Source organism: Eptatretus burgeri, chromosome 8, assembly GCF_056783735.1.
Source record: "Eptatretus burgeri isolate ZD-2024b chromosome 8, Ebu_testis_v1, whole genome shotgun sequence".
Classification (NCBI taxonomy): domain Eukaryota; kingdom Metazoa; phylum Chordata; class Myxini; order Myxiniformes; family Myxinidae; genus Eptatretus; species Eptatretus burgeri.
The window spans coordinates 103,827,239-103,840,714 of NC_140968.1; the positions used below are offsets into that span (position 1 = coordinate 103,827,239).

The following is a 13,476-nucleotide window of genomic DNA, read 5'->3' on the forward strand; positions in this document are numbered from 1 at the left end:
ACAAGGCCAGCGCATGTCATCGGCCGTGTCTCTCCGCGCATAAAATGAAGCAATCTCGCTGTCCGGATACGATGAAAACTTCTGTGCAGAACACACCTTGTGACACAATTGTCTCGAGTAGTCCGATAAATCTGACGTTCTGTTGCCTTTTTATTTATTTTATTCCTACTGTCGTCATGTAGCGCCAGTAGAAAACAATGAAGAAAAGAGAATAATAAGAGAAAGCTGCACCACGTCAGATTTATCGGACTAGTCGGACGGACGACGGATTTATCGGAGGAGTCTAGACTCTAGAGTTGACAAGTAACTTGTATTAGCATGCACACAATGTACAAGTCAATGCGTAAGAGTCCCGAGGCTATGAGACCGTGTAAAAGGACAGATACATTTGTCTTTCATAGTTGTGCCAACATATTTTTTTCCCTGTTCATTTATTACAGCATTTTGGCTAAATGTTAATGAATAGCATGCCAATGGAAGCAGTACCTTCACTTTAGAATAAACCCATGTATGTCGAGTGCAGCCATACCTGGCTTGCATGTATGTGGAATCGTACCTATCCCAGCAGACTAGTTTCAACGAACAATTCAATAAGCTGCAAAATGTGGGTGCAGGTTTTTCACATTGTTTGATTTTAAAATTATCTCCTTGCGCCTTGAAATGATGCAATATTAATCTTTAGTATTTTACTTGTATGTCCCTGTAAGTTTCTTTTTTAATGGAAAGGTTCAACAGTCACATTTTATATTTTGTGGACATGGTATAGCCCTTTATTTTGCATACACGTATTGGATTTGTACAGGACTACGACAAGGTAGTAAAGGGATAAATAATTGCCTCGTGATTGTTGTGCATACACGGCTCAGAAGCAGAATTTCTTTTCCACGAAACAATCACAGGAATTCAGACGATCAGTGAGATAGCAAACACATGTTCGCAATGCATTTGTACGTACTTTATACGGCGCGCGACATCTAGTCAATCCACTCTGTGCAAGTCGCGTTCTGCAGATGATGTGAACGGTCACGTGACCTGCGGTTCGCTGAAGTCAACTTTTTTGAGGGGCGGAGCATAGCAAGTTGTGAAAAGCACTATAAATGTTCGAAATATTTGGTCTAATTATCCCATTTTTGATTTAAAAAAAGAAACATGGGTGATTTCTTCACTAGGAAGGTCAAGTTAATAAATAAATAACCAGAAAGTTTTGAGTGTCATGGGACCTTTAAATGGAGCCTTGGGTCATGTCAGCCATTGGCTCAAAGTTGTTACACTCAGAAAAGTACAAAAATAAAATTTAGTTCAGATGTTTATGAGTGGAATATACACCTTAAAAATCTCAAAAACAAAATCTCACCAGATTTTATAGCCAGGTTTATTCTCAGAATTTCTGGAATCGACTTCCGATGAAGATGTGATTTTCCTGTATCTTCCATTCATTTCCAGAATAGAGGCGCTTACTTCTCGTCTAACTTGCCTGATCTTTGTCATAAGAGACCGTGGGATCTTTAACATCCACCAAAAAATTCCAGTAGATGGGTCCTTAGGAACGACGCCCTGCCTTTGAAACTCCAGTTTGATCGGTTATAGTCTAGTGTTGGGAATCAAACCCAGACGAGATAGCTCTGCACCTGAAATGCTCAAAATGTTACATTGATATATTTATCTTGTTAACATCCTTTGCTTTTGCTGCTGTTGCAGGGTGATCCAGGATTCCCTGGCATCCGTGGTCAGCTCGGACCGAATGGGAACAAAGGGGAGCAAGTGAGGAATGCAACCAGTCATACTCGATCACACCTCACAGCAGCCAATCACATCTCATTACATCCAAGCATACATCATCACATCTCATTACATCCAATTGTAGTATAATTTATTTGATTGAGGAGGAAATAAATGATAAAGTGCCCTTCTAGTTCGAGACTTGTATTCATATTATTTAGCATTTATAATTCCACAGACGAATCTCAAATGGCAAAAAATGGTTGAGACATGTGGTTTGGGCGATCTCAATGCAATGCACGAGGCTTGGCACGAGATGTCACCCTTGCTGTACACAACTCCAAGACTCACAATTTTGCAGGCTAATGACACATTGTCCATTCAATACATTAAACTAGAAGGGCACTCAGTCAAGTGCATACCTCCGCCACGCAACGCCTGATCCACGAGAACATATCGAGTCCATAACATTTTTGAAATATCATGTTGTATATCGTTTTTGGCCCTATCTCTCAATGGTGAAGAATCACTTTCAGAATGAAATAATTCTCGTATCCAGATTCGGATTCGGATCTTCAACAAAATGGAATCAATTTGTCCTTGTAACACACTCAACATGACCACCAAGTTTCATCCAAATCCGTCGATAACTTTTTGAAACATCGGTTTAGCCCTATCTCGCGCTGGTGAAGAATCACTTCAAATAATTCTAGTCATCGGATCTGGATCCAGATCTTCACCAAAATCTAATCAGTTTGTCCTTGTCAAACACCCAACCTGTCCACAAAATTTCATCCGGATCCATGTACAACTTTTTGAGATATCTTGTACACAAGCAAACAAAGAAACAGACAAGCAAACAAAGAAACAGACAAACAAACAAACTGACAGAAAGGGGTGAAAACATAACCTCCTTCACCTTTGGTGGTGGAGGTAATAATGAAAAGCTTAATGGAGTACATATAATCGATATGTGTGCATGAATCTAAATTCCTGCAACTAATTCTCATCGAGTTTAAAGGAATATATTTCTTATAATTATTGTTGCGACTGCAAAAAGTTATAATCAATTGTATATAAACTTAAAGTATATATGTATTTGCCTTTATAAAGTTAAGTTGAAATAATATAGTAATACACATTGTGGCGACTATTGTGAAATACAATACGTATTTACTAGCTCAGTTTATCTGATCAGCTAAAAGAGTTTTGAAACTCTTTTACTGTGGCTCTGAGTGTCAGCAAGTTGTTTTATTTTTTTTATAAAGAAACATTAAGTTTCGAAGTTCAATAAATTCACAGAACGGTGTATATTTAATGTGCTATCCAAAAGTTGGATTTCACTTTTACACAATCACAGCTCGCCTTATGTAAGATCAGACAGCTTTGACGCATTCTCTTTCCAATGATTTAGTAAGTGCAGTACTGTGTTATAAATTTTGGAAGTTGTTCAATTGAGACTATATTACTCGGACAAATCTTTGCAGGTCAATCAACCTTCCTCTTTCTTGTATCTTGTCTGCAGGGAGGAGTGGGAGATGCAGGTGATTCCGGTCAGATGGGAGACCCTGGATTACAAGGCCCCAAGGTTAGTCGAGGGTTACGTATCAGCAGAGTAGCCTCTCATACACAATGATGATTATTTTAAACACCCGAGGTATCTTGTGCAGCCATTAACCCTCCAACTGTTGAGTCAAGGACTATGAACTTTGACACCACTTAAAGCATATAAACTTGAGAAGTAATAATAATCGAAGCCAATAATGGTGTTACGTGCAGGGCGACGAGGGTCGTGAAGGCATTGGGTTTCCCGGACCTCGAGGATCGCACGTAAGTTGATACAGTATGATGGTTTCCTATGTACCATATCGAACGGTTTATTGAACTCTTTGAAAACATTCGTCAGTGTTTGATGTTTTGTTTATTCTGATCTATCCGAACGTACCTTCTCATGTAAATGTTTAGACACTTGGGGCACTTTTTAGCAATTGTTATGAAATATATAGTTACAACAAGTATGGAACAGGTTGATAAGGTCTGGAACAGGTGTATGAGGAAACAATCTCAGGAAGTCTCAGGAATGACTTGCGATGGAAAGTGCCACGGATGTCATTTTTGACATCGGCAAAAGAGATTGTCAATCGTCCTTATTGATATTGAATACCATTTATACTCATTATCAAGTGAGTACATTTGGTAAGGCACGAATACCTGTCTCCAAATTAGCAAGTATTGACCCTCAGACATGCACCATAATGCTCTGAATTTTTTTATTTATTTCTTGCCAAAGCTTTATTCTTGAGTGAATGATTAACACATTTGGATGGCTTCTGGGAATTTGTAAACTCCGTGCAATATTCACAAGGGTGTATGGGGCAGGAGGTTAGGGGGGGGGGGAAGATGCACCCCCAAAAGCCAGGGTGGCTTTTATAATTTGGGCATAAAAACGTCATGATGACAAAATATCATGAGATGATACAGTATCACGAGATGACAGAATGGTTGCCCATGATGCAAAACTCACCTGAATTGTTATATATTTGACCATTTTGTATATAATCCTTTTGGTGTTAAAATAATCGTAAAAATACGATAACTATCGAATTTATTATACATCTGGCAAGTGGCGGCTCTGCCTGACTCCCGAGGCTTCACCCTCAAGCACTTTCAAAATGTCGTATTTCCATCATTGAATGCATGTTTCACAATCACGCATACAAAGAAACACAAATGGCTGATGGTAGGGCAACCGCCAGCACGTTATGGTTGGGCAAAGAAGCCGTGCAGGGCCCTGGGACCTCTAAAGGTCTAAACAGAAGGATTGTCAACGACTTGCTGATCAGCTGTTCATGATTCCAGATTAGGTATACGGAAGGTCATATTACTTCTGCAGAAACCATCTGTGACTCCAGGACTTTGTGAGCAGGTATGTTCTCATTCAAGGACCTTTACCTGCCTTCAGGGAAGCCGTGAGATGTCCTGGAACTTCTTCACGGTGATTCATGTTTGTTTTTCAGCTGTTCATGTCGCCTCAGAGCTATTATTATTAGTTAATTAGGAAAACAACAATTATTGGTGAACCATTTTGATATTGCCCTTAGTTTGTTTCTATAGTTTGCTCAAAAGTGTTTAAAATGACTAATGACGGAATCACCCCATGCAATGGCTGGCTTATTATGGCTGGCCTTGCATTGGGGGAAGGGGTTTCCCAAAAACGCGTGTGCAGCGAATTTCACAAAGGCCTTTACAAAATGACGTTCGTGATGCCATTTCAAAAGGGTCATATTGGGTTGTGCCACGACTGGGAGGCATGCATGGTGCACTGCCTGGACTGGATGTGTTTTAATCACGATCTGTTTGTAAGAAGGATGTCTAAGTTGTGGATGGATTTGGATCAAACTTGCTAAGTGGATAGCTTATAGGACAGGATGATTTGATTAGATTTTGGTGATGATTGAGATCTATAGTCTTGAACTTTAAACGTGTTTCTTCACCACTAGACCATGCCCACTCCCTCTGGGAGCAAGTGGGCAGGGGAAGCAAGGAGTGACGAGAAGGGGTGATGGTGGAAGGACTTCTGGTTTTTTTGTTACTTGTTCTATGGCTCGTAGTGGACACACACACACACACACACACACACACACACACGGACAGACAGATGAATAACACAGCCACTGAGCTTGGGGAAAGTGACAAAACTTCCCAGAGTACATCTGTGTGCCAGCGAAGTGTACATTCAGGCAACATAGCCAACATTTGGGCAAATGTGAAACCGCCTACTCGGCAAAAATTGGCTCATAGGCCCATTGGGTGGTGGTTGTGGTGGATTTGTGGTTGTCCTTGTGGTGACGCAACTAAGGTATAGTGAGTGTGCCATATTTTATATACAACTTTGAGGGGTGTTTAAAAAGTGTGTTTCTTGAACTATTGTGAGCACCTGATTGTTGTTAGAACTCATGAATTTGAAATGGTTTTCAAAAAGAGATACTAAAATAAGTTCAACAAAGAGGAATATTTTTATTTTTCAACATACAGTACAAGTATTTACGATTTGCAAGGTCATATTAATGCCCAACTCACTATATTTGCTTCTATTTTTGAAAAATAAATGAGGAACCGGTGTTTCTTGGGTGATTGAAAGTATCTAGTTCCGAGAAACATTTTGAATGCCTCACATATTCTCATTTCAACCTCATCATATAATGTTAATGATTTAAGTACCATAAGTATTTGCATTACTTGTTTTTCTCCAAGCTACAAGACTACCAGATTAAGTGGTGTAATGGTTAGAGCTTCTTCTCTGAGTCTGGTTGGTCTGTGATTCAAATGCTGAGTCATACCAAAGAATTAAAAAATGGTCTGTGCTGCTTCCTAGCTTGAGGCTCAGCTTTTAGAAACAATAAAGCACAGACAAGCAACCATGGTGCAGGCTTTGATGGAGTGAATTGCCTCCTGTGTCAAAGTTCTTTGTGAGGGAACATATTATTGAAGTACCATCGGTACTTAGGTTATCTGTTTGACTCAGATATACACGATCTGAGTCTGACTATTTCCTGGTAAGTAAGAACATTTGACCCATGAACCAATGGAGTCATAAGAAAAAGAGCAATCAGAGATTGCAAACCCTCGCCAGGACTTGTTTTGTGTAGTTTTGAGTGGCGTTCGTGTACTGGTGTGTTATGCAATTTATAATACACATAACTAGAACTGCCACTTGATAACTACTGGCAGTGATGACTGGGTACCAAGACATCCCGCTTTGATGCAACCCCACTGTGATCGGACACCTGACCCTGACCCATGATCTTTATTATTATTATTATTATTATTATTATTATTATTATTATTATTATTATTGTTCAAATGAATTCAGAATGGGATTAAAATATATTCAATTCATATCAGATGGAAGACCAAATACTCTAGGTCCAGTACTGTATTGGAGTAATCAGAGGGAACCTGACCAAGCAAAAAGCAAAGGTGAAGTCATCAAGAGGAACCAAGATAAGATTCGGGTTTCAGCTGCTACTACTCTACCCTCAAACCCCCATCCAGGCGCAGCCAAGTTAACATTGTTCAAAAAATAAAAATAAAAAAGAACCTAGATCAAAAAAAAATAATAATTCTGGCTGCCAGACCATGTACCCGATCAGGTTGAAATTTAAAACCTACACTCCCCATCACCACTAAATCATTATTTTGAAGTTTCACGTCGATCGATGAAGCGATTCAAGAGAAAGAATGTTTTTTTAAATATTTTTGTTCAATCCAATGTGGCTGCCAGACCATGTGACCTGTCAATTATTCGTGAACACACAGGTATCCCCATGGCTGTGGAACATTTGTGTGAAGTTTCCCCTCGATCTCTCGAGCCATTCTGGAGAAGAATATTATTTGGCGTTTTAGGGTAAATCCAATATGGCTACCAAACCATGTGACCTATGATATCATTGGTGGGAACATTTTGTTCCTGATGGATAGGCAGTTATAGCTGGAAGTTTCACCTCGATCTGTTCAGCTGTTTCAGACAAGATTTTTGAAGGGATTTTTTTTAATATAAAACAAGGCAGCCGTGTTGTCATCACGTGACCGATGACATCAATTTTTTTTGTGTGGACCAATTTATCCCTAGATGACCTTCAAATATTTTCATACTGTTCAGATGTAGCATTCTACGGATGCAATTATGACGTTGTGGTGGAAAATAACTCAATTTCCACAAGATGGATCAGCATACCAAAGGAGAATCTTTAATTTCGTATATATGGAGGAAGAACATTGAATGTTTGACTGAAACATTCGAATGGACTTCACTGAAACAAAAGCACGAAGCAATTCTTCTGAACACAACTTAACATTCCAAAGAATGGGAGGGGAACATATGGCAACTCAACTGCAGGGTTAGTTGATAAGTATGAGGCAAAATAACTCAAACTGCGATACGTGTCCACTGAGTGAAAGAGGAAATGACATAATCATGGCGAAAGTTGCAGTGTTATCAACCAGGTAACCCTGTTTCATTGTAAGACATTCCTTTTTATCAATATTTAGGTCAAAAGACTCTTGGGTAAAAGGAAACAGGGGCATTCCATGTCAAGTGTACACACCTTTCCGACACGAGTACCTCATTTTCTCCCCATATGTTGGTCATTTATTCACTTGGGTGAAAAAACTCAAAATACCAACTTTTAGACCTGTGGGACCATTTTAGGGGCCCCCCCAAATTTGGGTGCCCCCGGCTACCCCACAATCTTCCAGAGGCCATATCACAGGTTGTCGTGGTCCGATTTGGCTGATCTTGGTATCATAATGCTCGTAAATGCAAGATCTTTCGAATCGCGTAAAGTAAAATTGCTCCGAAACAGTAATTCAAAAAGTTATAGTTTGGGGCGCCCTTTGACCTTGAGCCCCCGCTCCCCAGCCAAACCGATGGTCCCGATTTTTTCATGTGAGAATACCCCTTCATAGACTCCAACACCTCAGCATAAATGAAAATGGGATCTCAATGGGTTCAAGTGTGATGATGGTTTTATTGTTCGGGGACTCGGGTGCTGGACACACATTATGCCACAATACATAGCACAATATTTGAACAAAAGATTTTCAATAAACTATATCAGTATATTGTACATAAATTTTCCACATGCACATGCAGGAACTGGCAGCGATACTCGTATGAGTAAGAGTTTTTCCAAGCATATTATAGTCAAGATTTTTTGCCAACCAATGTTATATTTGACAGCTGTGTTTCTTTTTTACTGATTGTGTAGGTTCTACCTGTAGCAGTTTTTGGTTCTACGGAAAGAAGTATATCAGAAATGTCTAAAATGCAGTGATCTTCAATGTCAGGAAAAAAGAAACTATTTGCAGGCCCGTTTGGATGAAGAAAATTCACTTTCACTTCATGAGTGTCCTGAAAGGCTTCCATGATGCAGGCAAGCCACCATTTTCCATCATAGTGCAATGTGACAAAACCTGAGAGTTTCCCGTTAAAAGTTGGTGTAGGTTTTGAAATAGCTGACTCAATACGGTGTTCCTCGCTAAGACGGAATTCACGTACTTGAACAGCAGTTTCAGATATGGGGATGAAAGCATGAAGTTTTTGAGTTCCAGCTATGGCTTTTGCCCGTTTTTAACCTTTCTTCCAGATTTCGTTTTTCCTCGTCATACGCCTCTTGGGTCCCGTAACCAAACTTCATTTCATTCAAACCATTTTCAGCAAAGGCGAAAAGATCTTTTGGAGAAATAATTTGACTGTCGTAAGGTCTATGCGGGCTCTCACGTGTTGCTTCTCGTTTGACTGGACCTCCCACGCCATCTGAAGGGCCCTTGCCATGACTTGTGGCAAAAAATGCCATTCCGCGTCAATACCATACTCTAATTTGTGACGACATAGGTTCATGAAGGCTTTGCAATTCTTGTATTGGCCAACGCAACCGTCTGAGAAATAGTAAAGTTTCGTTACATTTCCAAAGCTAGATTTCAAGTGTTCAATGAGCATTCTTTGGAAGAGGTGGACTGAGACAACGGCGTGAGGAATGCATTCTGATATAATCGTGAACGAATCGTGGTTTAATTTGCCATCGTCCGATTTGAAATAGTAAACCCAGGGGTGAATTGTTGCTTGAGAGCAGCTCCAATGGAATCCTTGGACCGCATCCTGTACGACAAACGAATAGTTCTCTGAGAAGTCTCCAAGAATGACAAATTCTCCTTCACTGATTTCGTATTTCTGATTTTTCAGAAACTGAGATTGAGCCTTGGCAATGAAATCGTGTCTCACTAATTTAACGGCGCGTTCACAGAATTGATTAATGAATTCTTCCAAAGGCAGGACCATGGAGCTCAGTTCAGATCTGTCGGTGGAAGTCCACCGTTTCAACTGAATTTCATCAATATCCTCGAGTTCATAAGCACTCAGTCGCTCGGTTTTGAAGTCTTCAATTGATGGGCAACTTTCACAAGTTCTGAAATAACATGCCAGTTGTGCTGGGTTACAAACTATACGTGCTATCACATGATGATAACTAGGAAGTTTGGCTATCTGTGGCATTTTGGAACCAAACATCATGAGTTTCACATATTTATGTATCGTACATACACAGACACAGTGTGTACCGCCTGAACCGGCCAGGACACACTCCGAGGGACGAAGCATGGCGAACTTCGCGAATCCAACTTTCAAGCCAGGGTTCTTCTCTTTGAATTTCTGAAACAGTTCCTTGAGATTGTTTAGTACCAGGCACTTTTTAATTTTGTCTTTTCCATGTTCATTCCTGACCACCACACTGTCCTTTTGTCCCAGCATTATTCAGCTGACGTAATCACTTCGGTAAAATTCGGTTACGGCGGATTTCACTTCGTCAGGCAATATTTTACCCTGTTTGGGATTTGGAGACGATAGCGTACCATTTTATTTCTCTACATTTTTGGCTTGCACAGCCATTCTTTGGGAGCAACTGAATTCACTCATCATCCCTCTGATGCTCATATTCCGAGCAAGTATTGTCAGTATACGTATTTGCTCTGAACGGCTCGAAACAACGTATTTTTCTTTCAGGCTTTTGATCACCTCTGGCATGCAGTTTTCATCACATTTTGTGTTTTCTCCACAGTGCTTGGACAAGCAACTAGTTCTAATTTCTTTCGCACAGAATCTTCCACTTTACTTCGCTTTTCAGGAACGTACCCTGGGTTCCTTTCCACCTTTCGTTTGCCGAATGGGCTTTCGCCTATCATCGATAACGACTGGTTTTAATCGGTCAACTTCTGCTTCTCGCTCAAAAACCTCCTCGTCCTCATCTGTCAAAATAGATTCTGCAATGCCTTCGATAGTACCTTCTGATGATAATTTCGAACTGGTCGAAGATGATTCTTCAATACGCTCTGGTGACAACTGAGAAAGTTTTTCTTCTGCACAAAGTACAAAGTCTGTCATCAATTTTCACCTTTGAAGAAAATTTAATCAACATATAATTTGACACATTGTGAAGATCTTTTCGTTGTTTCGTTTTATGGTAGCTGAACGGATTGCAACAGTATTTTCGGAACTCCTTTCGATCTTCAGTCGCCATGCTTACTGCAAAATATGCAAAAACTGAGATTAGCCCATTTATAACAAATCGATGATGGTTATACAAAAAATGTACACATATATATATATATATATATATATATATATATATATATATATATATATATATATATATATATATATATATATATATATATATATATATATTAGTCCAGAGATGATGCTTGTCAATTTCAGACATAAAGTCGCCTGCCAGCAGATGACGTCATTGGAACAATGACGGCAAACGTTGCCCAATGTCGAATCAAGAATTAGTGATATGTGGACCCCGAACAATAAAACCATCATCACACTTGAACCCATTGAGATCCCATTTTAATTTATGCTGAGGTGTTGGAGTATATGAAGGGGTATTCTCACACGAAAAAATCAGGATCATCGGTTTGGCTGGGGGGTGGGGGCCCAAGGTCAAAGGGCGCCCCAAACTATAACTTTGTGAATTACTGTTTCCGAGTGATTTTACTTTACGCGATTCGAAAGACCTCGCTTTTACGAGCATTTTGATACCAATATCATCCTAATCGGACCACTACAACCTGTGATATGGCCACTGGAAGATTGTGGGTCAACCGGGGGTGCCCAAATTTGGGGGGGGGGTAAAATGGGCCCCGATGGGCCCCCAGGTCTGAAAATTGACACATAATGTTTTACCATGGATTCAAACACTTGCACAAAAAAGAGTGAAATCTGAGATGACATGTCAAAATTCCGCTGAAAAATGCGTACACTTGACATGGAACGCCCCAACATCACTGACAGCCAATTCAACTATAGCATAAAAATTAAATTTATAAAGCACCAGCAACAATTATATTTGAGAATCCATGAATATAATTATTTTTCTTCCACAATGTCATAACGAAGGCACCTATGACATCATACAAAAATCATACTCATTCCCCATGAGGAGTACTTGCCATGTGCCAAGTTTCAATTTTTTCCTTGGTGCTGTTTCGGAGATACAGAGGTCCAAAGTTTTTCCTTTTTTTCAAACATTGCTGCCACAACCACGTGTCCTATGATGTTATAATTATCATTAAAACATTCTTCATGAGTAGTCACTCCTATGGTGAAAATTGTGTGGCAATCCCCCAAGTGGTTGCAGAGAAAAACCGTACTCGCATTCTGTGCAGACAAACACACAAACAAACAAACAAACAAGAAAGATGTCATGCATGGCACGATACTTGCAAAATCTACAAACCAAATTTGACCTTAAAATATTTCGTGGTTGAATTCAATGACCAAATATGCAACTCCTCTTCAAATTTCAAATCAATCAGATGAAGATGGACAATTTCAAAAACTTGGCCGAAGTCGACTTTTTGGCCTATGTCGACTTTTTGGCCTATGTTGACCTCAAAAATACTTTGTCATTGAATTCAATAACCTGATGGCTGATACTCAAATCCTCTTCATATTTCAAATCAATCAGATGAAGATTGACAATTTCAAAAACTTGGCCGAAGTTGACTTTTTGGCCTATGTCGACTTTTTGGCCTATGTTGACCTCAAAAATACTTTGTCATTGAATTCAATAACCTGATGGCTGATACTCAAATCCTCTTCAAATTTCAAATCAATCAGATGAAGATTGACAATTTCAAAAACTTGGCCGATGTTGACTTTTTGGCCTATGTCGACTTTTTGGCCTATGTTGACCTCAAAATACTTTGTCATTGAATTCAATAACCTGATGGCTGATACTCAAATCCTCTTCAAATTTCAAGTCAATGGGATGAAAATTGAGAATTTTAGAAATTCCACATAACCTTTGGCCTATGTTGACGTTTTGGCTGATATTGATCTCAAAAATAATTGGTGGTTGAATTCAATGATCGAATATGCAGCTCCTCTTCAAATTTTAAGTCAATTGAATGAAAATAGAGGATTTTAGAAACGTCACCTAAGTTGTTGACCTTTGGCCTATGTTGACCTTTTGGCCGATATCGATCTCAAAAATAATTGGTGGTTGAATTAAACGACCAAATATGCAGCTCCTCTTCAAATTTCAAGTCAATCGGATGAAAATTGACAATTTTTGAATTTTATCCTATGTTGACCTTTTGGCCGATGTTGACCTCAAAAATAATTGTCTGGTTGAATTCAGTGACCTGAAATATAAATCCTCTTCAAATTTCAAGTCAATTGGATGAAAATTAACAATTTTTGAATTTTATCCTATGTTGACCTTTTGGCCGATGTTGACCTCAAAAATAATTGTCTGGTTGAATTCAGTGACCTGAAATATAAATCTTCTTCAAATTTCAAGTCAATTGGATGAAAATTGAGGATTTTAGAAATCCCACCTAGGTTGTTGAGCTTTGGCCTATGTTGACCTTTTGGCCGATATTGATCTCAAAAATAATTGGTGGTTGAATTCAATGACCAAATATACAACTCCTTTTCAAATATCAAGTCAATCGGATGAAAATTGAGGATTTTAGAAATTCAACCTAAGTTGTTGACCGATGTCGACTTTTTGGCCTATGTCGACTTTTTGGCCTATTTGACCTCAAAAATACTTTGTCATTGAATTCAATAACCTGATGGCTGATCCTCAAATCCTCTTCAAATTTCTATGTTGACCTCAAAAATGCTTTGTCATTGAATTCAACAATAGGCTTCTTCCTGATGACAAGCTCTACCATGTGGTGAAGTTT

The 13,476-nt window shown here is 39.2% G+C and overlaps 1 protein-coding gene across 4 annotated transcripts in view; it reads left to right on the forward strand.

Moving 5' to 3' along the window:
• Positions 1 to 13,476, forward strand: part of COL6A2 (collagen type VI alpha 2 chain) — a 138,589-nt gene that overhangs the window by 37,343 nt on the left and 87,770 nt on the right. For all 4 annotated transcript variants that reach the window (XM_085893373.1, XM_085893375.1, XM_085893376.1 and 1 more), the window contains exons 19-21: positions 1,699 to 1,761; positions 3,245 to 3,307; positions 3,499 to 3,549. In XM_085893373.1, coding sequence (XP_085749499.1) covers positions 1,699 to 1,761; positions 3,245 to 3,307; positions 3,499 to 3,549 — 177 coding nt within the window. The remainder of the gene's footprint in view (positions 1 to 1,698; positions 1,762 to 3,244; positions 3,308 to 3,498; positions 3,550 to 13,476) is intronic.